This window comes from Pseudomassariella vexata, assembly GCF_002105095.1.
Source record: "Pseudomassariella vexata strain CBS 129021 chromosome Unknown BCR38scaffold_1, whole genome shotgun sequence".
Taxonomy (NCBI): Eukaryota; Fungi; Ascomycota; class Sordariomycetes; order Amphisphaeriales; family Pseudomassariaceae; genus Pseudomassariella; species Pseudomassariella vexata.
In genome coordinates, this window is record NW_024467956.1 from 1045037 (window position 1) to 1071189 (window position 26153).

Sequence of the window (26153 nt, forward strand, 5' to 3'; positions counted from 1 at the left end):
TTCTGACAACGACCAAGTCTGCCACGAAATCGACCATAGAGTTTCTCGACCGCCGTCTGATGGGTTCCGCTAGCGCAGTATGACTTACGGCTGTTTCACGCTCCTGGCGTAGGGTGAGGAACCAATTGGGACTACCAAAAATAGACGTTGATCTTGCCAGCAGTGCGGATAAACAAGTCCAAACAGCAGCGATTTCTAGATGTACAATAGCAGCCATTAACATGCTGTGACGAAACCTTTTCGTGATTAGCTCTATCTCACTCTTGCTTGTGAAGCTCAAGGACCTGGGAAATGGATACCCCTATTTGTATGACACGTGAGATGGGTATGGATAGGCACACTGATGACCGCTGCTAAGTTCCCATAGTACAAGTTCCCGTGACGGTTGATGAGAAGTGACAGCCGGTTGCTGTAATATAGAACCGTCGATACTACGAGTCCAGGTAGTCCTGCCAGCTACAGTGAACACGCCAAGTGACTGCGTCGATATGCTGCAAGATCATTCGCCCAGGACTTGTGCGTAAGCGCAGCTGAACGTCTCGCTCAGACCATGCCTTTCAATAGAGACAGGCAGGGTATTCTTCCATAACATTCACACAAATATTCTACTTATCTCATACCTCTAACCTCTAATCATCATCCCGATCCACAACCCTGACTAAACACGGATGCCTCACATGCCAAATCCGCCTCTCTTTCGCCCCCAGCACCGCATCCAACATAGCCTGCGTGTCCGACCTCTGCCTTCCCACGACAGCCTCCGCTCCAGCCCCAGCACCATCCGTGCCCGTTCCCATTTCTGTCCCAGGCGGCAGCGGCAGCGTCCACAACTGCGTCTCCTCCACACTAGCCGTAATCTCAAACTCACCCCTACATAGCGCCGTAGCACCAATGCTGACCTCCGTACTCGCGTGCGCGTCAAGCAGGGGCAGGGACTGCTGCAGGGTGCCGTTCCAGGCGAACTTGCGCGTGAAGTCGAGCGCCACGTTAAGGGGCCGATGGCAGAGCGCGGGCATGAGCCGAACGGTGGGGTAGATGGGCTGGGCGGTGCAGTTGGTGATGACCACTTTGATGGTCGCAAAATCGTCTACGAAGATGGTGCTTTGGTTGCCGCTGTCAGAGCTTTCTACCGAGATGGCAATGTCGACTTCGTCAATCTTGACGGCTTCGATCATACGGGGAGTGAGTCGGAGGCCGCGGAGCTCGATGCTGCCTTCCCGTGAGGGCCCCGAAAGGGTCTTCCAGGAGCCTTTCAGGGAGTCGAGGATCTTCTCGCGGAACCAGAAACCCTCTCGGTTGGCTCGTTCTATGTCGGGCGTGATTTTGCTGCTGCTGACGACGAATTGCCGCTGCCTAGACGGGTTGAGAGCAGGGATAGATGCGTGGGGGTCTTCAAGGTACACCCTCGGCACCGGGAACATAACTCTGTTCGTGTTGCCGGGCAGTATTTGCTCCTCGATGGTTAGTCCCTTGTCGGTTTCGAGGTGTATTTGCATGTTGCTCGGCCAGGCATTCCGGAGGTCCATCATTAGAAGACAATATTTCTCCGATTCGGATATGTCGTGCTCCGTCCCCACAGACCCTAGCTGTTTCCAGAGCGGTTCAGGGACATCGCCTTGGATGGGCAGTATGTCCATCCTGGCTAGCTCAACGCTGGCGTTGACAGTTACCGTCAAGTCCACACAGACCTGGCGTGTATGGAACTGATCGGCGATTTGGTCCTGGGGCACGCCGAGGTGGGCATAGTCGACTTGGATCGTTCCATTCGTCAAACCTGGCTTCCCTAGAACCTCGAATTCGAAGGTGCCCGTGCCACCAGGAGCGATGTATCTTTTGGAGTCGTTGATTTTTCTCAAACGCAATGCCTGTTTCTTTGCCAGAACGAGTTCGTACTCATAGAGCTCGGCGGGCGTGGCATCTCTATTTGTCAGCGCACTCTGCAGAGGCCCTTGAGTCGAGTCTTGAAAGGAGAAGAGTAGTAGGTCTGCAGGGACTGCCGTCGAGAGGTTTTGTAAAGTCACTGAAAACACCTGTCGCTCTCCTTCTAGGATCATAACCGCAGCTTGGGCGAGAGTTGTCGACTTCACAACCAAAACAGGCTGCGCAGGGATTACCCCCAACCCAATACTGTATGTCTTCAAGGCCGGTCCCGGGGCTGGCAATGCCTTGTTGTTTTCAATCGAAGAAAGTCCGATGCCCTTGACCTTGATCTCGGTGTCTGCCGCCCATGGTTGAGGGAAGATCGGAAACCTCCTTTCCCGACATCCTGTCACCCGCACAAGGGCTCCTGTGATTTTGAGGTCTCCGGCTGCTCTCGGCGTACCAGATATCTTGAGGATTTGTGTTCGATAAGGCCCAATAACCGTGCTCTCTGCAGATGATTCAAATTCCGCCCCTTCAGTATCCAACTTAATGCTTTCTATGTCCACGTCGATTTCGTAAGGATTTTGGAGGGTAATTCTGAAGTTGGCGGGTTCGCCTGTTACAAGGGTTTTTGCAATCGCTACGTTGTCAGGCGCTCTCAAGAAGGGGTTGTAAATAAATGGGTTGACATCTTGCGAGGTGCGCGCCGTGTTTGCTCCTGGTAGGACGCTTTTAGCGTGTGGTACCGGTGTCCTTGTCGGCGCCAGCGGATCCATCAATATTCCACGTATTAAGAACTCGTCCCAGTACTCAGCAGCCAGATTTTCCAAGCCCAACCGTTTGGACAGATTCGCAGTCTTGGAGATATTAGTGGCGAGTCGTACCTGTTCATCTCGTGTGATTATGGGAGCTGCATCCTCCCGACGCGGCCCTGGTGCAACACCGCTTCCTGCTGTACGTAGCAAGTCGCTCGAGAATTTCAGGACGCCATCAAAGTCGGGAAGTGCCTCGGAGAAGTTGATACAAGCTCTCAGGATGTTGAGCTTGACATTTTGGATCCCAAAATGCCTAGCGGCGGCCTGATTCTGGATCCTCTCAATGACTTTGCTGTCACTATCGTCATCGCGATTTCCCTCGCGTGGCCCTGCTTTTGAAACGCCATCCAAGCCAACCACCCCGTACGTCTTGCATAACAGTCCCAAGAATGCGTCGACGCCATGCTCTATGTCTCCCTCACCGAGTTCAAGAGCACCTGCGCCATTACCATGACCGTTGACCGCATTCAAACCTACTAAGCCTGCTGCTGGGTGGATGCCAACTTCAGCCGCACCTCTAGTGCGAGCCTCAACGAGACCTCCAATCAGAACCGACACCAGCTCTCTGGTTACCATTGCTTTTTTCCTGTGGTACCCCAGAGTTCCCAGGACTGATGCGATGCCACTAAAAATAATAGCGCGATCTACCGTGGTGAGCAACTCGGGCGCAGAGGAAGGAAACGCTTTGAACAACAAAGTTGTAATTTGCGTCCGCGTTGGCGTTATCCTGAGTCGAGGTGATGTAGTCAACGGTTTGCCGGGTAGTTTGCCACTAACCAATATATCTAGAGCCTTCTTGTCCAGCTTCCCTTCGCAGATGTGAAGAGCTGTCAACAAGTTACAGAACCTAATGACGGTTTCCGATAAAGGCAACGGGGGAAGCTGTTCGCCAGATATCCGGGAATATAATCCGATGATCCGCTCTAAAAGTTCCGGCAGAATGTACTGCAAGTGTCGCAAGCATTTTGGCTGAGTTATGTCGGCTTCCTCATCATTTAATGCCTTTATGGAGCTGCTCGAAGACTTCTCGGGTTGGCATATCATGGGAATTTGGAACTCGAGTTTAGCCCAGCCTAGGAGGATGAGGCACAATGTGATCAACTCGAGCGCTTTGCCGTGCCATAAATGGTCATTGAGAGACTTTGCGACAGTTGCGCCGTCGGCCAACTCCCTCAAGGCATCACTCCAACGGCCAGCCTGAAGATGTAAGGATCCGATGACAATGGTGGCTCGGCCTCTGCCCTTGTTGCGCCACCGTTCATTAAGTCCACCTGGACCAAAGCCCTGCACCGAGACTTTGTCCTGCCCTGGCGACTTTGCACCCTCAGCTGTTCCCGGGCGTGTAGATAATGGCCTCTGTTCCTTCTGTTCCGGACTTGTCGGTCCCGAGCCACCTCCATTGGCCATATCTTCAAATGAAGTGGGAGGATTCGACAATCCGCTTCGCACGGGAGTAGAAGGGCGGCCAGTAGGGGTGGAGCTGCTTGATCCAAAAGGAAGACCTTTGAACGGAACTGGCATCGACATGCGGGCGTGGTTTTTATCAACAGCCCCGCCCGCTGATGCAGACCTTGTCACGGATGGTAGTGAAAACTGCGAATTGCGCCTAGAGGTCGTGGTTGGCTCGTCGACCGTCCAGGATGCACCGTTCGACTGTGGACGAGTAGTGTGGCCGGGGGAATCGATCGCCGTCATGGCCTCGATAGATCTGGCCAGAGTGGTCATCTCGGCCAGTAATAAAGAGGAGATATCACACATGATGGTCTTCATCGTTGTTCGCTTGCAGACCTCGACGGGCGGTATCGTCTTTATGCCTTCGGGTATGGGCGCTTCGTATTCTGGCGGTGGCTTGTAGTCGAATATCAAGACGTGGTGCGTTAGCGCTTTCGGGTACGAGTCTCGTAGGTTCTCCAGCTCTTGATACAGCGTCCGGATATTGCTCTCCGTCAAAGTCGGCGCATGGCCATTTGCAGATTCTCTCTTGCTAAAGGTACCGTTCTCGAGTTCGCCACCGTCGGCGATGGCAATGACCGCAAGAGGCTCTCGATATAGGTCGAAGGGGGACAACGCAAGGTGCGACGGGGGCGGGACATGAGTGATGAGGTCGTAGAACATGGCTCCATCGGGGAAGGCCAACGGCGAGAACATGTCTGGAATTCACAGAATCAGCTTCCTTAACCACAAGTTTCTAAATGCGCAATGCGACTGACTTCGATGCGGCCGCCCGTCGGCGCTGATGTCCCGCAGATGAACGACATGTTCCTGGTTGAGCCTCTGGACAAATGACGCGAATCGCTCTCGCTTGATATGGCCGACGGGTACGACCAATGCTCTTACCCTCGCCGGAGCGATGGGTAATACAGACTCCAGGCTCATCCTGACATTGGTCTCAGTGTGGTGCCGACCTTAGAGAGCGCCAGCATTGCCTACTTGGCGCGAAACATAGCAGACGAAGGGCGAGCGGCGGCGGTGTGGGCGGGAACGGGAAGCTTATTCCATCAGACGCATCGGTCGCGTGCAAATAAAGTACTATTTAATGTCACGGATGTAACTTGAGGTATGATTGTTGTACGGAGAATTCGAGCAGCTTTCAGCATGCACGGAGAACAAGGTTGTTCAGATGCTGCCTGCAAGTGTTTGCCTTGTGAACATGTTAGAGCTTCTCAGGAGGCTTGAACACTCAACCAATAAGAAATCAAGTTTCTGCAAGGGCCTGGGGGCCGGCAGGTGGGGAACATGCCCGCCCGCTCTCCTAATAAACATCAAAATCGACGTTCGCTACAGGGTAGCCTATCTCAATGAACCTTAACCTCTCAGACCGGGCTATACAAAACTACTATTTCTCAACAAACAAGGAATAACCCTTCTCGAGTACTTAGTCGCCTTCACAATCGTACGATGGAAATCTTGACGTAGAATTGCTTCGTTCCAGTACGCTCTAGCTCTAGATCTCGTTCAAGACTGCATTGATGAACTCCCACCCGGAGCCTCTCCCGACGTTATTTGACCTTGCCGCGCTTCGGCTTGCAGCTCGCTGTCGAAGATATCTACGGCCAGACTTGCGTCTACGAAATCCTCCAATTCTTCCGTCACCGTCTTGAGCTTCTCCTTCACGGCCTCCGCCCCTTCGAAGCCCACAATATGCCGCGCGGGAGGGTTCTCATGACCCCCAATCGCAGTCAACGCGTGGATTGTCTCCATCACTAACTTGTCTACTGAGGAGGCAGGCAGCTTCGGGTACCTAGATATAATGTCGGTTTCTGAAGGCTCCACGGCCGTGTCCGGGTTGAGGTTGAGGACATTGCCGAGCATGTCCCGGACACTTGGTGCCGGGCTGTTCTCCCGGTCGTAATGTGGTACTTGCGGCGAGAAGACAATTTTGTTCGTCAGCGACTGGATCTCCTTGTGAGGCTGCACTATGGTTAATTTAATGTTGAAAGGGGCAATCTCGTATGCCAGGGAGTCGCAAAATCCTTCCAAGGCCCAAGTTGCTGCCGTGTATATCGACATTCCAGGGGTTCCAATGTGGCCCCCAATACTCGAGAGTATCATAACGTGACCAGTATGCTGTGCCCGTAGTATAGGCAGCGCAGCTTTTATGAAATTCACCTGAGAGAAGAATATGGTTTCAAATTGGTCCCGTACAAGATTCTGGGTCGCAGACGAAGTTGAGAGTTCTTCGACGGTGCCAACAATAGCTGCGGGGCTTCAATGTAAGTAATCCGCACAAGCTCAAGAAGTGAAGACGGGAATAGAGTCCACGGCCATGCATACCTTCAGAAGTACAACACAGAAGGATGTCTACTCTCCCAAACGCATCCTTGGCTTCGGCCACGGCAGCGCCGCACTGCGCCTTGTCCCGGCCGTCACATTTGACGGGCCGCAAACGGGTGCTCCAGCCCTCGCGGTCTTTGCGATTACCCTTGCAGTCGCTAATCAACTCGCGAAACTCAGCGCTCCGATCATCATGGGTGATCTCGTGCGGCGAGTAGCACGCTACGACGTAGTCTCCGTGGGCTAGCAGGAGGCGTATGAGTCGGATGATAAGCGGGGAGAACGAGGATGTCAGGAGCCATGTACGCGGGGAATTGTGTGTCGCTGCGCTCTGCATTAGTTGGGCCTTCAGCGTTTTAAAGCAACCAAACGGCCGAGCTCTCATAAGATGATTTGAGGGGCAGCGGCCCAGCGCTCGTGCTGTCGTATAAATTTAGGGGATTTTGCTGATGAAAGTCGTGGATTGAGGAGTGACAAGAAACAGGGGCGGTGACGTACGAAACGAAGCCGCAGGGACGGAATGAGTATGTCGTTCAGGGTTCTTTTTGTCGGACATTTTTCCTCTGCTGACGGCGCTTTGCAAGCCACGGACAATTAACACTACTTCCTGCGGCAACAACTCATGGCAGACCACCAGATTTCAACTGCACTCCTTTTTTCTGCGCTTAATTAACGCAGAAGAGAGAGAGAACGGACTTTGCAACAACATGGACAGGAGGGCACAATAAGATTTCTGTTTGAAGAACCATGAAAAATTAATACCAGTGTTACGAGTAATAACATCCTCTGGTATTGTTCGACCACGAAGTCACTCGTTTGTCCCTCTTGGGTAACCTCCATCTTAAATAGGTGCTGTGGTGTTGTACTTCGCCCGGCAGTTGGTGCTTTTACACCGCGAGCTGCCCCGACTAGGACGATTCGAGCTGGCTCCCCTCGATTTTCACCGTTCGAAAGTTTATCCTGCAGTGGTGTGCTGCAGTGGTGTGCTGCAGGTTCTTGCTTGACCCGCTGTCGAACGCCGAGCTGAGTTGACCTGGTGGTTGGAGAAAAATCATGCTTGGAATATCACCGGGACCAGTAGACCTTCGTGTAGAACATGCACCATCCTGCCTGGCACCTGCACCTAGAAGAGCCCGAACACCCGTCGTCAAAACGGAACCTGGAGCAGCGGATAAAAGACAGCAGCCGCAGTCGCAATCGCAGCTTACTGCCAGGTTGCCACGTTCCTGATGTCCTGGCAGGACAGGGGGAAATCGAACTATAAGCTAAACTGAGGCAGCAATGGCGGGACATCCCCTCGACCAATCCAAGTCTTCCTCACGAACTCTCGAGGGGGTGGGGTGTGTAGAATAATCATCTGATAATCAATTGGATTCGTCGAATCAATTGTCAAGCGACAGAAGCTGTTCCATATTGTTCCACTTGGGTCGGGCCATTTTTGGAGTCTTGGGTGATGAGAGTGGTTGATTGAGCTGTTGACTGTTGTTGCCCAAATGCAATGCTACGCTACACCGTCCCCCACGCTGCATTTCAGTGATATGGAAAGCTGCGGGTGCTTTGATTATGTCAAGTCTGGGGAAAGCTTCCTTTCTTCAGGTACGGCCCAGAGCTAGTCCGATGTCGGGGAAGGAGGGGTCATTGGTGACTCGAAATTTTGGCAGATGCAGTCGTACTTCGCTATGTATTGCGGGGTTCAGTATTAGCAATCATCACTACAGCGTTGGTCGTCACTTGCCTGCCACGAATTACCACTGGAGAAACGACCATCACAACCTTACGAGTGCGGTATCATTCCACTAAGGGATACATTGTGGAGCACTGAAAGTATCTAAATCTGTTCACTCCGTGCCTAATTCGGCAACTGCATAGTCACTCACCACAAACTGCGACTTTGTGATCAGCCAAAATGCCTACAAGATCAGAAATCACATACTTTGGTGCTGGCCCGGCGGCCATGCCCACCGACATACTGGAAAAGGCTGCTCAGGCTCTGGTCGACTACGAGGGCACCGGCTTGGGCATCGCAGAGCACTCTCATCGCTCAGCGCTTGCCGCCAAGATCATCGAAGAAACCAAGGCCGATTTGTCTACATACCTTGACATCCCCGACGACTATGAAATCATCTTCATGCAGGGTGGTGGCAGCGGCGAGTTCTCAGCCACCGTGTACAACCTTGTCGGAGCGTGGGTGACAAGGAAGCAGCAGGCTGGTGCCGATGAAGAGGCTCTTAGGAAGCTGGTGGCCGAGGAGCTGAAGGTCGATTATTTGGTGACGGGAAGTTGGTCTTTGAAGGCCTACCAAGAGGCCTGCCGACTGCTGGGTTCCGAACATGTCAACCTGGCAACCGACGCCCGAACCATCAACGAGGGAAAGTTTGGGAAAATCCCCGGGGAGAGCACGTGGAAGCTGTCCAAGAACCCGGCCATGGTCTACTACTGTGACAATGAGACCGTAGATGGCGTCGAGTTCCCCAAGTTCCCCGATGTGCTGGCGCCCGCCGCCGACGGGAGCGGCCCCATTGTCATTGCAGACATGTCCTCCAACATCCTCTCCAGAAAGGTGCCTGTCAAGAACTACTCGGCCATCTTCTTCGGGGCTCAGAAGAACCTCGGTGTGACGGGTATCACGGTCGCCGTCGTCAAGAAGACTCTGCTGCCACCCTCCTGTCCTCAGCCTGCGCCGGCATTGTTGAGGCAGCTCGGGTTGCCAATTGGACCCATTGTCCTGTCTTATGAGACCATCGCCAAGAATAACAGTTTGTACAACACGCTTAGCATCTTCGAGTACGTTCCTTCTTCTATGAATCGCGTCTGACTGGTGATCTTCCTAATTTCATCCCTTACTCTATCGCATTGCTTTCCCACCCGCAATAGTAGAGTCTTCTCCTTGTTGTCTCCCTGCCTTGAAATCACAACATCATGGAAGGTAAAGTAGATCTGACTCGTGTATATAGTGTCTACGTCGCTGGCCAAGTTCTCAAGAAACTTCTCGCAACGTATCCGGACAGGGTCGATGGCCAACAAGCCGTGGCGGACAAGAAAGCAGCCTTGATATATGGCGCACTCGAGAAGAGGCCTGATGTCTACAGAATCGTCCCTGACAAGACCGTACGGTCAAGGATGAACATCTGTTTCCGTGTAACTGTGGTAAGTGTCTCTGAAGAAAGGGAATATGTGTGGATTTCGGATGATCACTGTCAAGTTACAGTGTCCCCCGTCCCCGACGCCAAGAGTAATGAATTGTTTCTTTTGGTGAAATAACTTCGGGGAACGGTGGTTTCCCATCCCATCGTTACATTGACATATTTCCGCGACCGGAACTTCACTAACTAAGCTTTAGGGAGACGACACTGATGCTTCTGAAAAGTCATTCTTAGATGCGTCAAAGAAGCTTGGTCTTGAGGGTCTGAAAGGCCATAGAAGCGTTGGCGGCATTCGTGTTAGCAACTACAACTCTATACCGCTCGAGGGAGCCGAAAGACTAGTGAAGTTCCTCGATGAGTTTGGCAAGGCATAAGCAGAGATATATCAGACAGGTCTACTAAGTGGTCGTTGCCAGAGTATTTCAATAAAAAAGTAAATGGAAAATTTGGATTAAAGACTGAAGGGCATTAAAAAGGGGCGATGGCCACACTGTATAGGTAGGCTTTCAGTATTCATGGGTGAAGGATTGGGTCTAGGGTGCACTAAAATACTGACACTGTGGCGGGGGTTCCATTTGCATTTGCTCGTCGGTTGGGTGGTTCCGTCTTTTTTTCTGGCTCGTGGTAGATTATGTTACATGAGTAGAATCTGCATGTTTTGACCCATTTGTTACATCGCACTAGCTTCTCGTAGTGGTTGTTACTGATGCCCAGCAATCAACTACATGAGGCCGGTGTATGTAGAGCAGTTATCGATTGCACACTCTATCCCGGGAAGTGAGTCACTCAGGGGGTTATGCTCAGCTATCTCACCTTGCTCTTTGCTGGCGACTAAGAAATGTCTCGAGTCATATTTTCACATACCGAGCACATTCTTTCTCAGAATCATGTATTTCGAGTTCTTCTACCCAAAAGTGGGAACAACACAGACTACGTCACCTACTAGCCGCTCCTTGGCTTTTCCCCAGACCCAGATCACAAACCCCCACTTGTATACGCCAGATATGGAACATGCACCAATAGAACCAAAACAATGTAAAGCCTCCGCCCGATCGTTAGCCAGAAAACCTCTCCCACTTTTTCTCCACGTCCGCGTCATCCAACTCGCGCGTCTCGCGGTGGTCGTACGGCTGCCTGCGCTCCATGTCGTTGAGCACCCTCAGCATATCCGTGATGCCGAACAGCTCGTCCATTTTTTCTAGACTCATACCTTTGGTCTCTGGGACGAGGAAGAAGGCGAAGAAGAACATGGCGGCGCAGAAGGAGCCGAAGAGGAAATAGGTACCCTAGGGATGGACACCAGGTTAATTTAAATTCAGAGAACTGTGTTCGAAGAGACAACATGAGATTAGAGGGGATAAAAACCTACGTAGCCTGCGTAGCCCATGTTCCTCATCATTGTCGGTACGGCTTGACAGATTCTTAGTGCCAGTGTTTCCAGGGAGGAAGTATGCGTGAACTTACTTCTTGCTACCACAAAGTTGAACAACCATTGGGTTGCGGCGGCTTGCGCAACATTCATTGCTCGCAATCTTGCACTGGGGATCTCGCTTTTCTGTATTAGTGACAGACACTTCCACTCCAGCATTGTGTTGTAGACACTCACCTCACGTATATCCAACAGCAAGGCCCCCAACCGAACTGGAAGAAGCTGCCAATTCTATCAGCCGAGAGTCACCTTTTTCGCCTATGATATCCAACTTACGCCGCAAACAAAAATATACAAACAAGCGCAACGTATCCAAAAGGGGGGATCTGGGACGGGTTAGATAAACACTTGGCTAACGAACGATCAACAAACATGCCGGTGCATCTTCAGTGGGAGGATTCTTGTAGACATATACGCCAATAATAAACATGCATATCGCCTGCGCAATGCTCGTCCATAACAAGCTCTTTCTTCTCCCCAGCGAGTCGGCGGCAAATATTAGGAACGCTAGGCAAGCCACCACCTTGACGATGCCGTAGACGCCCGTGGCGAAGAGGGGGTTATCGGTGCCGCCGATTCCCATTGCCTGGAAGATCTGAGGTGCGTAGTAGTTCTGGTTGCCACCGCACTTCCGTCAGCAAGTGTTTAAGGGGTTTCGATTTTCATGATTCATGGATGACAGGGCCGACTAACAATAGCATTGGTGCCCGTCATCTGCTGGCAGATCATGAGCCCGATGGAGATCAGCGCTCGCTTGCGGTTGCCAGGGATGAACCACATTTCCTTCATTAGAGTCCATGCAGTGGCATCACCGACGAGACGGCGCTCGATCTCAAGTTGTTCGGCCATTTCGTGGAGTTCGTTCTCGACGTAGTCGTGATCCGGGGGCAAACTTGATGACTGTTAGTCAAGAATGATATTCATAACGGGATACAAATGCATACCTAGTGATGGTACACAATATGTCACTTGTTCTCTCCCAGTCATTTTGTCTTGCCGTCCATCGTGGACTGGAACATGTTAGATAGTTCGGATGCTTCACAAGCGATGAGACGACGAGCTTGCCTTTCTGGACACCAAAGCATACCAGTAACCATCAAGCTATCGTCGCAGTTAGCATTTCGAAGACATATGATGTGTGGTCACTCACATGGCAGGGACTGCCTGGAGGCTAAGTGGAATGATGTACGCGTATCTGTCTTGCCAATGATATCCACTAGCGAAGTTGACCCTGTAACGCATCAAACACTATCCACGATTCTCCAAGAAGGGAGTATGTAGTTCATACCAAAATGAGAGCATACCCCCATTTACGATGAACAGCTGGTAGAACCCAGTCAAGGCTCCTCGAATCGCTCTTGGCGCACACTCGGAGACATATAAGGGGGTCAACATCGAGGCGGCCCCAACTCCAAACCCGGCGACCAGCCGTCCGGTGTACATAAATGGAAGGCTGCGAGTCGGTATGGCCTGTAGTGCAACGCCAACGCAGGTGATGCTCGCCGATACTATCAATGACCATCGTCGCCCGAATTTGTCGGCACAGGGACTAGCCTGTAGACAGCGGAATAATAAGCCGATGCCATGTCGCTACAGAAGTCTGACTAAGAGCGACTTACCACGAGTGACGCCACGAAGCAGCCTACTTGGAGCGTTGAGACAACTTTGCAACATTAGTTTTGTGTATGTGAAGAGAAATAGGGTTAGGTTGCAAATACTGTTCTCAGACAAAATGTCCTTCTCGCTCTCGTCTACACCGTAATCCCTTGGTCGGTAAGCCCGTGGGCCAAATGTTCGAAATATCTCGAACAACTCACCGCATGAAGGGATCCATGATGAGAATTCCGCCAATGGCACCGATACTGAATAGGATAAGCATCGACGATATTACGTTGGTGTGATTGAAAATCACTTACTCCCATCCGAAGAGCATGCCACCGAAGCTATTGTTCGTAATTCGATTTAGTCGAGCGAATCTTTCATCTCATGTAAAAGATTTCTTACCATGCTGCGGTTGGTCAGCTTGTCAGTATTGTACAAATAACAGCTGCTCAACTTGCTTGGCTGGGCTTCACTTACATGCGCACACTAACGCGAAGACTCTCCATCCATATATTTGAGGTGGGCTTCAACTCATCAGCCATCAACCATATTCACATTATAATCGCAACGTCTGCGCTTCTCTTCGAGAATACAAACTCGACATACTCATCTCGCATAGCATCGTTCCTCACCACAAGCCGCAGAAACTTGACGAAGGACTTCCCCATGGCTGCTACAGTACTGTACAGCACAATAGAATAACTCAAATTTTGATGACAGCTGTATGGACTGTGTCAAAATAAAATGGGGGCCAAAGCAAGAGCCAGTTTGAGGCTCACTCGACTAACGTGCGCAGCAAGCCTTCAGTTAGGAAAAACAAAGAAAAAGAGGGAAGATAAAAGGACCAACCACAGGAGTAGGCAGGAAGAAAAGGGACTCGGAAGTATATGCAAGCAGAGACAATAGAGAGAATATGACAGTTAGGTATGTAGGGCGCACAACCGTTAGCCACCACGGTGAGTCCAGCAACGCAGACTTTAGACTTGGTAGAAAGAAGCAAGGTAGGTTGGCTGGCAGGCCGATGAGCTCCCTCACAACAATAGCAACAGAAGCATTCCTCCGGCCACACACCGACGTACCTGTATTATATCCATGTCCGTATATTCGGCACACTGCCATGCACACGGACGCCAATCAGGGGCGGCGGAAGCGCGCGCGAGGCAGAGGGGGGTTGTCAGTAGGGCTGTATTGGAGGACGCGTGTTGTCTCCAACCATGCGCCGACCTGCATATGAAGCTAGTACCATGACCTGGGCGACTGGGTTGTCGTTCAACTGCAATGCGGAGTTTCCATGTTGGCAGCCGGGGTTTGATAAGACCACCAGCTGGGGGTTTAAGTCGGGAAGAAAAAGCCATACTCGTTTCAAAGCTAAATCGACCATTTTTATACCCTCCCGGATTCCCATCAATAATGTGACAGCATTACTTGGGACTCTAGCAGGTTTATAAAATGCCAGATTGTTTGCCTACCATGGTAGCAACCTACCCAGGCAGTTTTGAACCAGGGTTGTGGGGGAAGGGGACACATAGTGCAATTCCACGACAAAAGCGAAATGCAACGGACGACCGTTCCATAGCAGAAATGGTGTTGCGGTTGTCTGTGCTCCTATTCTGATAGCCTCTCCCCGAGGTGTTACAAACACAGGTATTAGATTCCCGTCGTCGATAATTGGGGAATTACCAACTGACATAAGACGTTGTCATTGCTCTAATGCGCGTCTCCTGCGTCTATGCAATGCAGGTTCGGAGCTGCACGCCGGGGTTGGGTCAGCTCTTTGTCATGCTTGCTACTGTACCTCGATTTTCCAACTTCTTGGATTCTTTTGATTCATAGTCAGTGATTGGTGTCAGAAACAAGACGGAAAGCTTTTGTGGTGATAAGATCCAGCCAACCTACATTGTTGTCGTCACAGTGGGTTGATAAATTGATTAACCCTCCTCCTTTAACCGTTGCGAAGGAAGGTATGGAGGGTTTAGCCGACTCCTCCTCCCTGTTGGAAGAAAACATCGTGGGATAATTTTTGGTGGTTGGGTTTCCCAGTCCTCAATGGGGCAACTGTCACGAACCAGGACGCCCTGTTCCAATGTGCTTCCAACTACTGTGCCGTTGTGGCGTGTCCGTGGCAATAGATGGCAGGATAAAAACGGAAATGGGCATGAAGCCATGATAGTCATGAAGATTATCAATTCGCCGCACGCTTCCTGCCGCGGTGGCCAAATTATCTAATGTGGAAAAAGGCTAGGCTAGTCGACATCGAATTAGAGATTTTAGAGTAGATCCTACGCATTTCACCAAGACTCCTCCAATCGTTCCCGAGGGCACATACTGCTTCTCTGCAGCTATCCGCAATTTTTAAGTACACACACATGGGCGTGCCGCTCCCCCAGTTACTTCCAATCATATGACCCGAAGGCACCGAGAGGGCTACGAGCCAGACCTCAAAAAGCCCTGTTTCGGAACTGACTGACTAGGTATAGAATCAGGGGGAGAAGAGGGTCTGGCATTCACAGTCGGACACAAACACATGTCGCCGACCAAGGTAGAGAGACATCAAGTTCGTCACGCAAGATATCGGAGAATTTCCTTGGCTGCAGTTAATTCTGAGACGTCAAGAAACTGTGCTGCAGGAATAAGGCTTGTTGGCTGCCTGATTGATTAAATCTGCGCCCCCTTCTCCTCCCTCGCCCACCACGGAACCTCAGGCACCTTCTCCCATCCATCGAGGTAACTCCCCCGCGCGATGCCCTTCCCGGACGGTTTGGCGTAGATTGCCGAGACGTACCAAGCCACGCCGCCTGCCTTGACTGTGTGCTGCAGCGTGGGGATGACGGTCCTGCTCTCGACAAGGTTGGAGTTGGGGTCCGCGTTCACCAGCATGGCGTTGCGCTCACCCTCGTTACCACTATCCTCGAGCGCCTTGATGCCCACGGCTCCTTTGGAGACGGCAAAGGCCCCCTGCTTCCCCGTGGCCCAGCCCTCGGGGGTGTTCAGGTCGTAATTCCCGATAATCTTGGGGTAAGTGCCCTCGCCCTTGTCTGCGTCGTACGGGTCCAGGTAGCGCCCGTCGACGGCTCTTTCGTTGCATATCGCAAATGAGCCATCCGCTGTCATGACCTCGCGGCCGGCCTCAATCTTGTGGATTCTCAGATGCCAATTTGGAGTTGATTCCTCCGGCGGCACCAGGATGGTTTTCACTGTGACGTCGGGAAATGGCTTCCAAATGGACACGAGAACTGGCTTGTCGTCTCGTGTCTCGAGCCTGGCGTATTCAGACTTTCTCCGCGTCTTCCAGAATTCTCCACCGTCGTCCGAGAGACCGAGCTGAGACGCCAGGGCGTACTGTTCCAGAGTAAACAGACCTGGTGGCACAGAATAACCGTATGCACTGCTGTACGCGAAGGCTCCGTATTTGGCGTGTGTGCCCTTCATTGGGTAACTGCAGGCCTGACCAGATGAAAGCAGCATGCAGTGATCTCCAAGATAGCTGGATGTTCGGTGTTAGCAGGTGTTGACGGATAGTCAATAACAAGTCTCTGACCTCATGATATGCCCCGGATGTTTCAGGGCTTTGACCTTGGGAATACTGTCTCCCGGCAGTTCCTCCTCAGAGGTCCAGAAATGGTGTTCAGGAGGCACCGCTAGGCAAATGAAGGCCAGACACGCCCAGTACTAATAAGTATTTGGTCAGCCAGTGGAACCTACATGAGATCAAGGAAAAGTCTTACCGGGCTGCCGGGGCTGTTGTAGTTCTCGGCCATCTGCATCCTGGTCAGCCAGAATCTGCATTGGGAGCATTACGGCACTCGTTACTCACATACATATTTGGGTATGAGTACCCAATTGTTAGTGTACCACTCGGACTCCAGATATCAGGCTGTGTTTGCCACCAGCGCAGATGTCTCAGAACGATGCCTTTCACCATTCCCCACGTCAGAGGTGCCGGTAATTCGACCCCAGCATACGCCAACGCGCCCCAGAATGAGACCATAGCAAAACGGTATCCTACACTGCGGCCGAAAGGAATGGATCTGCCTGGTGTACTCGTCAACATGGTATCAGAGGGCCTTCAACACGTAAGTTTACCTTCATTGTCATAATAGTGGACGAGATCGAGTGCAGCCATTTGGGCACGCTTTTTGAATTCTTTGGCTCGCTCTGGTTCCTCGTCGCCAGCTAACTTGGCGTAAAGGAGCTGGAGGAAGTGAATTGCAAAACTCGACGAATAGTAATCCATCTCTGCACCAGTCGCACAATCAGCGTCTGTCCCCATTGAGAACGTATGGCAAAGACTTACGGTGGATTCCTTCAGGTCCATCATTGGACCAGCCATCGCCCCGATAGAACGTATCGAGGTGCTTGATATCGCTATCCAGTCTCCCCTGAGAAAACTTGCCGCCGTTTTTCTTGAGTCCGAGGTTGGCAAAGACCCGAAACCAGAGCCAGTTGGTGTTGGGCATGCTGATGGGTGTTAGATATGCTGGCTACCCACACAACGGACAGTCTGCCAAACGACCTACTTCTTCTCATTTACAGAGTTTCCCAGCCAAGCCTCAACATTACCGCGCTCCTTCTCATTCAAGTTCTGCCAGAATACAGGTGCCACAGCCAAGGCGAAGCCTGGCCCGTGTTAGCCAAGAGTATCCCCTCTTTTTAGAAACACTTGCTTACCAAGAGGGCACATCTCGACCATGCGCTGGTCATTATCGCGTGGATATCCCCAGTATTCGGGACTCTCGGGATCAGTTCCTGCCTTGAGCCCTTGAACCCACCATTTAGTGCCGTGGTACTCTCCATTACCCGCCAATAGGCAAGCCAAGCCCCAAAGTGGTCGGCATATGCCTTCAACTTCAGAGGCAGACTGGTCGAACCGGACAGCAGTTGCGCCTGGGCATTTGACACGGGACTTTAATGGCGAGAAAAAGGGCTCGAGGGGGTCCAACAGCGTTCGAAGCAGCTCCTGGACCGAGCCCCGGTCTGTGATCTTGACCTTGGAGAATGGATGCACTCCATTATACCCGAGGACGAGACCGGTCTTGGGCTCCATTGTGTGATGATAAAAACCTGACAATCAGAATACGAAGGTATGGAGTTTCGAGGAATATGAGATAAGAGGAAATACCAAGGTCGGCTTCTGAGAGGTTCCCAGACTTTTCAGGCTAGCATGTCTTCAAGACCCTTATTGCCACGCTTCGTCCCGCCTACGTGGAGGTGGCATGATGAGCTGATGGACCCTAATTAACCTCACATCTCGGGACAATGACGAGGGGAAGCACTTGGGGTTAACGTGGGGTGCCCAATGGCGGCTAATGTCGACAGGGAGTTCATCCGCCAATTGATGCAACTCGGTGTTTTTGCCGACTTGGCCGATTTATGGAGTAAGTTCGGAGTGTTTTAAGAGTTGAAGGATTAGCAGATCGGATTGACGGAGTTATGATCGCGGTGTCCTGGAGTGTTGCCCAGAAGATCATACGGCCATAGTTGCAGTCCGGCTCCGAGATCCCCGATCCGTTATGAACACTTTCAGCACGTTCCTTTTGGGATTGGATATCTGAGTGTTCAGCTTAACCTCGGGATAATCGAAAGAGCCGGTTTCATCTTTAGATAAGTATGTGAAAATTGGAAGATGTGATGAAACCAATGCGCAATATTTGACAGCTTAACAGCTATAGGTACGTCTCAATAGCTAAACGTCAAGTGAATCATCTGAAGAATGTGCATGTTTCGCAGGTGCATGAACGCTCATATGATTTCCCGCGTCACGAATTCCCTCGAAAGCTCTGCAAGTCTTCCCCTTGACATCTTCCCACATTAGAAGATCCCTCAGTACGAAATCAAGCTCTCAATAACCAATCTTGAATATGTCTTGGCTCGAGAGGTAAGCAGCATAGCTTCGCTTGAGCTAACCTCCCAGGCAATTAATTGACATTCACAAGGTCGCCCATCCAAGGAATAATTAACCAACTCAAACCATTGCCATATCCCGAGACGGATTGCTCGGGAAAGACCATCATTGTCACTGGAGCCAATGTGGGCCTCGGATTAGAGGCCGCAAGACACTTCGTTCGCTTGAATGCCGCAAAGGTCATTCTAGGTTGCCGAAACGTCGAAAAAGGGAGTCAGGCCAAGACTGACATCGAGACATCAACAAACAGGACCGGAGTGGCCGAAGTGTGGCAACTCGATCTCACTTCCTTTGACAGCGTCAAGGAGTTCTGTCAGCGCGCCGAGAAACTGCATCGTCTCGATGTAGTCGTTGAGAATGCAGGGGTCGCAACGGGCGACTTCGTCCAGTACGAGGGCTACGAACAACAAATCACGGTCAACGTGATATCAACCTTCCTGATGGCTCTTTTGATACTGCCAAGTCTCCGACGCACCGCGACTCGATTCAACGTTGTGCCGAGCCTGGTTATCGTTACCTCGGACGCCCACGCATATACCTCATTGACAAGAGCACGAAATGCCCCCTCAATCTTCGAAGCCCTCCGAGGCTCAGCGGGTATGAGTGGACGCTACAGCAACTCCAAACTGCTCGAGGTCCTCGTCGTCCGCGAACTAGCAACGGAAATGGAGTCATCACCCAAGAAGCCACGAGTCGCCCTCAACTTGGTGCATCCAGGACTCTGCAAGTCCAAACTTTTCCGGCACATTACGTGGCCTATATCGTGGATTATAGCAATTGGGTTCTTGCTGCTTGCGCGCACGTCCGAAATGGGATCGCGAACCCTGGTTTCGGCTGCACTGGCTGGGGAGGAGACGCATGGCAAGTACCTTGGTGACTGCAGGATGATGGAGCCGAGTCGCTTTGTGCGCAGTGAGGAGGGCAAGAGGGTTCAGAAAAGGGCTTACGATGAACTGCTTGGTATTTTGGAAGGTGTCGAGCCGGGTATTACAAAAAACATTTGAGATCGCGGGCCGATGATTCTGGAGTTGCCGGGAAAGGAGTCACCAGTCAGCAGGATACATTGGGTTGGCTATCTTATCGCATTTACAGGTACAGGGTAACCTTCCTTGAGGTCACGGATCGGTTGTGATATCTGATATGGCAATCAACCTCAAAACTGATAGTTATGCAAGGCGTTCTGCGCAATATCGGTTTTAACCGCCTTTAGGGAATTTAATCATCTACCTATAAATATTTTTGGTTATTATCAAAGTAGTTGAGAAAAATACAGGTGTTGAAGATATTTGCAAATATAGTGTTTTGTCGGTACAACGCGGATTTTCTGTTAATCGCGTCTGTCCCAAATTAGTCTCCCACCAAGTAATGTAGGGAAGGAGGTACGAGAGGCTTAGGCTTAGGCCGTGCTTATCAAATCAGGTGGAGGAATGTACGTCATCGCCGTCAGCGCTGTAATAATTCATATTCAATGATCAGCTGTTCGACTACTTACTGGTCATACGCCCTTACAGGCATTGCCAAGTGGACTTCTGAACTAATAACGAATCGGAGACTATCATACTTTGTTCAAGTGGGCTCCGAAGCCAATATGGAGTCCAAGCGGAACCCGGTTGACGATCGACTTCAAGAGCAACAACTACCAGGTTCGCTTGAACCCTCACTGCAGATTCATCTTCCCCAATCAACGACACCCAAACCAGTAAGAAACCTCATACTGCCATCGGCGATAAAGTTCATTTAACTTTGTGCAGAGAGTGGACGGAAGAGACAGCGTTACAGAAGTTGAAAAATTCAACAGCCGCGACCAAGACTCCGACCATGATAATCTTTTCTCTGGCGAGCCCACTTCGCTACCAGCCGATGCTGTTGATTGCACTCCCACCCTCATGATTAATATTGACAGGCTTGTGGCTCCATCTTCGGCTGCGCTATTATTGTGGAGTCACAATTCCGACCTCCAGTTAGGCTTTGAAAGCATCAACAGTATCTCCAATTCCGCAGACCGTGTCTTTCCCATTCGATCTATTGTCACCGTCAACCAGAAGCAGCCAATGCTCTGCGTTCTGCCGCCAACTCTACGAGAACATAGATATTCCTCTTGCAATGAGAGTACACCGGATGGCCGTCCTTGGCCTAGCAATCCACGGATCGACCCTAAATCACCTGCCAAAGTGAGGCGTACTAAATCGGAACCACCGGTCTCGTCAAGTATGGAATCTTCACTGGAGAAGAGAGATGTAGCTGCAAAAGGTAAAAGGAACGGCATATTATCCGACTTATTGTGCAGTTCAGTGTTGCAGGGCGAAGGACACAATCCCAACCTATTTGTCTTTGAGAATGCTTCCTTGAGTGCAAGTGCGTCTGACAGGACTGGGGACAATCGCTTTTCGAAAGCCACAGGAATACAGCCTGACATCCAGCTTGACAGCTCGGGCATCGCTTCGCCTTCAAGTTTCGGTGAGAACTTGGGTTCGGCGCGGATCACATACGCCATTTCTGACGAGGGCCATGCTGTCATCACTGGCAGGGACCTTGAGCTCCATCGATGTGAGGATGAGCCCATCCATACTCCAGGAGCTATTCAGGGATTTGGACTCCTAGTTGGGCTAAGGGAAGAGTTCGATGGCCGCTTCTCGGTTCGTGTTGCCAGCGAGAACTCGGGGCGCATCGTCCGTTATTCTCCTCAAGAACTGTTCTCCCTGAACAGTTTCCTAGACGTCTTTAAGGAAGAGGAAGCTGATAAAATACGCTATCGAATCCGCTCAATACGCAACGAGGATAGCAATCCCGTCACGAATGAGCCCGCTGTGTTTAGCATATCCATGCAGCAACCAAGAGACAAAAGCATCAAGCTCTGGTGTGCTATATATATTGCCTCCAGTCACTCCAATCTGATTATTTGCGAGTTTGAGTTACAGGATGACTGCGATCATCCTCTCCGGCCCTCGGATGAAATGAAACCATCTCCGCCAAAGAACACTCCAAACCAAGACCTGGCCGTTCAGGAATCCAACAAGGAGATCGAGGTACTTCGACAGCATCTTATAGATCTGCGAAACCCACGGAAAGAAATAGACGCCATGGATACTATCGATCTCGTGTCCCAGATAGAGCAGTCGTTGGGGTCGGCCCCCAATTTGGACGTGTTCCTGGAGATTGTCGTTGACATCGTTAAGGAACTAACGGGCTTTCATAGAGTCATGATATATCAGTTCGATTCTTCCTTGAACGGGAAGGTCATTACTGAGGTTGCTGATCTGGCTTACTCTCAAAATCTGTACAAGGGTCTGTGTTTCCCAGCTTCCGATATCCCAAAGCAGGCGCGGGAACTGTACAAGATCAACAAAGTTCGTCTTTTGTACAACAGAGATTTGGAATCCGCCAGACTTGTATACCGGTCGGTGGAAGATGCAAAACAGCCTCTGGATCTAACTCATTCCTACCTCCGTGCCTTGTCGCCATTTCATCGGAAATATGTCACCAACATGGCGGTGCGAGCGTCCCTCTCCATCTCTATCACTGCTTCCAATGAGCTTTGGGGCTTGATAACCTGCCACACATACGGACCTCATGGGATGAGAGTTGCGTTTCCAATCCGGAAGATATGTAGACTCGTTGGAGATATAGCCTCAAGGAACCTCGAGCGGCTATCCTACGTTTCACGTTTGGAGGCAAGGAATTTGATCAACACTATACCTAACGACAACAATCCGACCGGAAACATTATATCCTCTTCGAAAGAACTGTTAAAACTGTTTGATGCTAACAGTGGCATGTTGTATGTACTCGGGGAGACAAGCATTATGGGACAACCCGAAGATTCCCAAGAAGTTCTTGCAGTGCTCGAGTACCTTCGTATCAAAAAGTTCACGTCGGTGATAACGACGCAAAATATTGGAAACGACTTCCCCGAACTGCGATACCCCCCAGGCTTCTCCACCGTCGCTGGTCTTCTGTATGTGCCTCTCAGCTCAGACGGGCAGGACTTCATTGTGTTCTTACGCAAAGGGCAGGTTGTAGAGGTTAAGTGGGCAGGAAACCCTTATAAAAACGTTATTAACGAAGGAACTTCTAAGCTCCTCGAGCCGCGACCAAGTTTCGAAGTGTGGCACGAGGTGGACAGTTCCAAATGCAAAGAATGGTCCAGTGAACAAATCGAAACTGCGGCAGTTCTCTGCCTAGTCTATGGTATGTTGCCTCATATATCTCCTTAATAACTTAGGATTACTCTATGTGGTGAATATGATGTTGTCTGCAACCGCTGACGCGATATAGGCAAATTCTTGGAGATTTGGAAACAAAAAGAGACCGCGGTCAGACTCAGTCGGCAAACTCAACTGCTGTTGGCAAATTCAGCGCATGAACTCCGAACGCCCCTGAACGCTATTATCAATTGTCTCGAAATCGCGCTGGAAGACAATCTTGACGAGGAGACCAGGGACAATATTGTAAAGTCTCGTTCGGCGTCTAAGTCACTAATCTGTGTCATCAATGACTTGCTGGACTTAACCAAGACGGAGGAAGGACAAGAGCTTATCAAGGACGAAATCTTCAACCTGATGGCGTGCATCAAGGAAGCCACGGAGCCCTTCACGGATGTTGCGAAGAGAAAGACCATCGACTACGAAATAATCGAGCACCCGAGCTTACCCCGTCTTGTCCGCGGCGACCAACGCAGAGTACGTCAGATAATTACCAATTTGGTAGAGAACGCCTTCCAGTTTACTTCTCAGGGGCGCATCAAAGTAGAGTGCTATGCTGCAGAAATCATCAATTTCAGGGTTAAGTTCGAGGTTGCAGTCCAAGATACCGGGCGCGGCATGAGCTACCAACAACTCGATGCGCTTTTCCGAGACTTTGAACAGGTGTCTTTGCATGCGGACGAGTCTAGCAACGGAGATAAAGTAGGAAAGTCTGGGGATAATCGCACTATGGGCCTTGGTTTGGCCATCGTAGCAAGAATCATTCAAAACATGGGTGGCCAGCTTCGAGTGAAATCGAAAGAAGGCAAGGGGTCACGATTCGTCTTACAGCTGCCGTTAGGTCTAGTCAACAATGCTGCCAATGACAACGCTAGTACTAACGATATCATCCTTGGAGCACAACCAAGTGCAGCCACGACCACGAACACTCCACACCCTAAGGAGTCTGGCGAGGTGACACTCGTTGACCGTCGAAGTCCTATTATGATGACTAATGCCAATTTGGACCACGCTCTCGCTATGCCAAATGGGACTAGTATAATCGGCAGTCCTGTTTGTGGTGTTAGGAAGGATACCGATGGTGAACGCCTGCTTGATGCAATTCAAAATTCTTACCCTGTTGGAGACCCGATGTTTCAAGAGATAAGACAGCAACGCCAAGTCCCGAAAACCTCCTCCAAGTCGCTCTTGTGTGGAGAGTCTATCACCAGCAACGTACCGCAGCCTGAGAATAGTGATAGACGTCCGTTCAGCACTGGAAGTAAGCATTCCCAGTCCGGGCGATGTACAACAAAATCACCAACGGATACGCAAACCCCGATGGGATATGTCAGAGCGCCTCACAAGTATCACGACAAGCCAACTTTGCTTCCATCGACAGTAACCAGTAGCTACACCAACGCTTCGGCATCTACGTCAACTGGTGGCAAATTACACGTTCTCGTTGCCGAGGACGATCCCATCAACATGATGATCATTCGAAAACGCTTAGAAACAGCCGGACATGCGGTTTCAGCTACCGCCAATGGTGAGGATTGTGCGAGGGTATACATCGACAAGCCCCAAGATTTCGATGTGATCTTGATGGATATACAGGTTCGTCTCGGGCTCTATTAAAATGTGGAGTAGAAGTGGTAGTAAACTATGTGCTGACTCGACCTTACAGATGCCCATCGTAGATGGCTTGAAAAGTACTAAAATAATAAGGGCGTTCGAAAAGTCGGAGGAGTGCTTCGGTCTGTCATCCTTAGCACAACACCAAGGTAGGGTGCCAATCATTGCTGTATCGGCATCTCTCGCAGAGTCGGAGAAAGCAGTCTACATAAATGCTGGTTTTGACGGCTGGATATTGAAGCCAATCAACTTCAAGAGACTGAACGTCTTGCTAACCGGAATGTTTGACGATGACACACGTAGCAATTGCCTCTATGTCAAAGGAGAATGGGAACGCGGTGGTTGGTTTGCAAGCCGATGCAACATCCTGTCCCACGGTCTCGAAGTAAGCAAAGCTTCATCATCTGATTTCAAATCGACATCCCTAGTTCTTAAGCAGTCTGAGGCCGGCACATGAATAAGTTCAGCTCAGGCCTCAAACGAACCTGCAAAACAAAGAGATATACATGGCCACAACCAGGATGCGACCTGCATACGCACAGGCGATTGCGTTGGACATTATACCTAATACCGACAGCATACGAGGCTCTTACAATTTCACTTATAGAGATATTCTACCTCTTATGCACGATGGCCATTGCTTCTTGTAATTCACTTTTGAAAAGATATTTCCTTCCAGGTATGATCTCATTAGTGAAGTTGTCCCATATCGACATCATATCCTGATTTATCGAAAGCGAAATCCGTGTACCCTTGGATATCTTCTCGGCTCATGACTTCGCAAGCTAACGTCGTTCGTTTAGTGTGCTTGTGGGACCTACAGCTAGTCAGAAGAAAGGGATCCTCGGCTTGAGGTGGTCTCTTACTCTGGCTGGTAATCGTTATTCAATGTGAGGATTATGAACTGGGCGAGTCGGACAGTGAGGACGAGGGCCACGTCCAACCCCTTTACTTCACTCCTGGCGACCCCTAGAGATTATATATCGAGCTATGAATTATCCGACGGATGATACATTTATGTTCAACTGGAGGGAGAATATTGACGAGGAGAAGCGAGCCCTCCTATGACAACCTGACCTAGTGTATAACTGTTCGCAAAAGATAATTGAGCTGGCCGAGGATGAGGACTAAGGCATTGCCTAAAATAATAAATGATTCATTCATTTACTTATCTTGTTTGACGAGAGATAAAAGGTAGTCTTTGCGAGTAATTGGTACAGTTAACTAGTGAGGTAGGTAGTAAGACGATGTTTTTAATGCATGTCTGTCTCTAGGACCATCATAGTAGCGTTCGATAGCTAAAACAAATTTCAGGAGCCTGCAGTTGGCAAGTCGCATAACTTAAGGTCGAGGTATTAGATAGCAGTGACTGAAGAATAATACTGAAGTAAACGACGTACTAAGCACCTAGCGCTAGGAGAACGGATTACTATATTATAAGTGCTGTGTCTTCGTACGAGATAACTACCGGATCTAGCGGGAAATATTTATGGGTCAACTGTGGGTTTGAGCGCCATATGTGTGCCTGAGGTGGTGCCTGAGGTGGTGCCTAAGGCAGTGAAATCGCTTGTGTAGATAAAAAGGTCGGCACCTGCCTACCTACCTACCTTAGATGTAACTTTTTACATAGCACTCCGAGCAGTCAATACACACATCACACTGCGCATTGAGCATCGTAACCAATACAGGATCTGTACAGAGTCATCATCTGAGGGTTGAATCCCTCATCAACTATTATATTTTGTTGTACCGTAAAGAAGGGCAGAGGTCCTGTCCGATCATGTAGCTATGTACAAGTACGTGTGCAGG

The 26153-nt window shown here is 50.5% G+C and overlaps 7 protein-coding genes across 7 annotated transcripts; 3 read left to right on the forward strand and 4 right to left on the reverse strand.

The window, feature by feature from the left end:
- Positions 1 to 423: 423 nt before the first annotated feature.
- On the reverse strand, positions 424 to 5322 carry BCR38DRAFT_4723 (hypercellular protein A). The gene is made up of 3 exons (XM_040862903.1): positions 5109 to 5322; positions 4889 to 5055; positions 424 to 4828 (listed from the first exon to the last, which is right to left on the reverse strand). Exons 1-3 carry the CDS (start codon positions 5120 to 5122, stop codon positions 630 to 632), a joined length of 4380 nt encoding a protein of 1459 aa, XP_040720765.1. The 5' UTR covers positions 5123 to 5322; the 3' UTR covers positions 424 to 629.
- Positions 5323 to 5450: 128 nt separating this feature from the next.
- BCR38DRAFT_416092 (uncharacterized protein) lies at positions 5451 to 6998 on the reverse strand. The gene is made up of 2 exons (XM_040859081.1): positions 6453 to 6998; positions 5451 to 6376 (listed from the first exon to the last, which is right to left on the reverse strand). The coding sequence occupies exons 1-2, from the start codon at positions 6835 to 6837 to the stop codon at positions 5634 to 5636; spliced, it is 1128 nt and encodes a 375-aa protein (XP_040720766.1). The 5' UTR covers positions 6838 to 6998; the 3' UTR covers positions 5451 to 5633.
- Positions 6999 to 8052: 1054 nt separating this feature from the next.
- On the forward strand, positions 8053 to 10269 carry BCR38DRAFT_4762 (phosphoserine aminotransferase-like protein). The gene is made up of 3 exons (XM_040863029.1): positions 8053 to 9236; positions 9407 to 9596; positions 9793 to 10269. Exons 1-3 carry the CDS (start codon positions 8359 to 8361, stop codon positions 9967 to 9969), a joined length of 1245 nt encoding a protein of 414 aa, XP_040720767.1. The 5' UTR covers positions 8053 to 8358; the 3' UTR covers positions 9970 to 10269.
- Position 10270: 1 nt separating this feature from the next.
- On the reverse strand, positions 10271 to 13294 carry BCR38DRAFT_492115 (general substrate transporter; the record flags this gene model as incomplete). The annotated part of the gene is made up of 13 exons (XM_040864689.1): positions 10271 to 10881; positions 10965 to 11145; positions 11202 to 11246; positions 11301 to 11350; positions 11401 to 11637; positions 11718 to 11916; positions 11969 to 12034; positions 12090 to 12125; positions 12175 to 12255; positions 12313 to 12578; positions 12644 to 12687; positions 13104 to 13150; positions 13233 to 13294. 13 exons carry the CDS (start codon positions 13292 to 13294, stop codon positions 10651 to 10653), a joined length of 1545 nt encoding a protein of 514 aa, XP_040720768.1. The 3' UTR covers positions 10271 to 10650.
- A 1525-nt stretch (positions 13295 to 14819) lies between these two features.
- BCR38DRAFT_416097 (uncharacterized protein) lies at positions 14820 to 18056 on the reverse strand. Its single transcript, XM_040859082.1, has 8 exons — positions 17295 to 18056; positions 17144 to 17243; positions 16921 to 17084; positions 16710 to 16862; positions 16441 to 16658; positions 16352 to 16384; positions 16165 to 16295; positions 14820 to 16110 (listed from the first exon to the last, which is right to left on the reverse strand). Exons 1-8 carry the CDS (start codon positions 17668 to 17670, stop codon positions 15282 to 15284), a joined length of 2004 nt encoding a protein of 667 aa, XP_040720769.1. The 5' UTR covers positions 17671 to 18056; the 3' UTR covers positions 14820 to 15281.
- Positions 18057 to 18062: 6 nt separating this feature from the next.
- On the forward strand, positions 18063 to 19804 carry BCR38DRAFT_416100 (putative short-chain dehydrogenase). Its single transcript, XM_040859083.1, has 3 exons — positions 18063 to 18295; positions 18354 to 18501; positions 18560 to 19804. The coding sequence occupies exons 2-3, from the start codon at positions 18485 to 18487 to the stop codon at positions 19530 to 19532; spliced, it is 990 nt and encodes a 329-aa protein (XP_040720770.1). The 5' UTR covers positions 18063 to 18295; positions 18354 to 18484; the 3' UTR covers positions 19533 to 19804.
- Positions 19805 to 20738: 934 nt separating this feature from the next.
- Positions 20739 to 24801, forward strand: BCR38DRAFT_329196 (uncharacterized protein; the record flags this gene model as incomplete). Its single annotated transcript, XM_040854859.1, has 3 exons — positions 20739 to 22716; positions 22804 to 24326; positions 24397 to 24801. The coding sequence occupies 3 exons, from the start codon at positions 20739 to 20741 to the stop codon at positions 24799 to 24801; spliced, it is 3906 nt and encodes a 1301-aa protein (XP_040720771.1).
- Positions 24802 to 26153: the final 1352 nt, after the last annotated feature.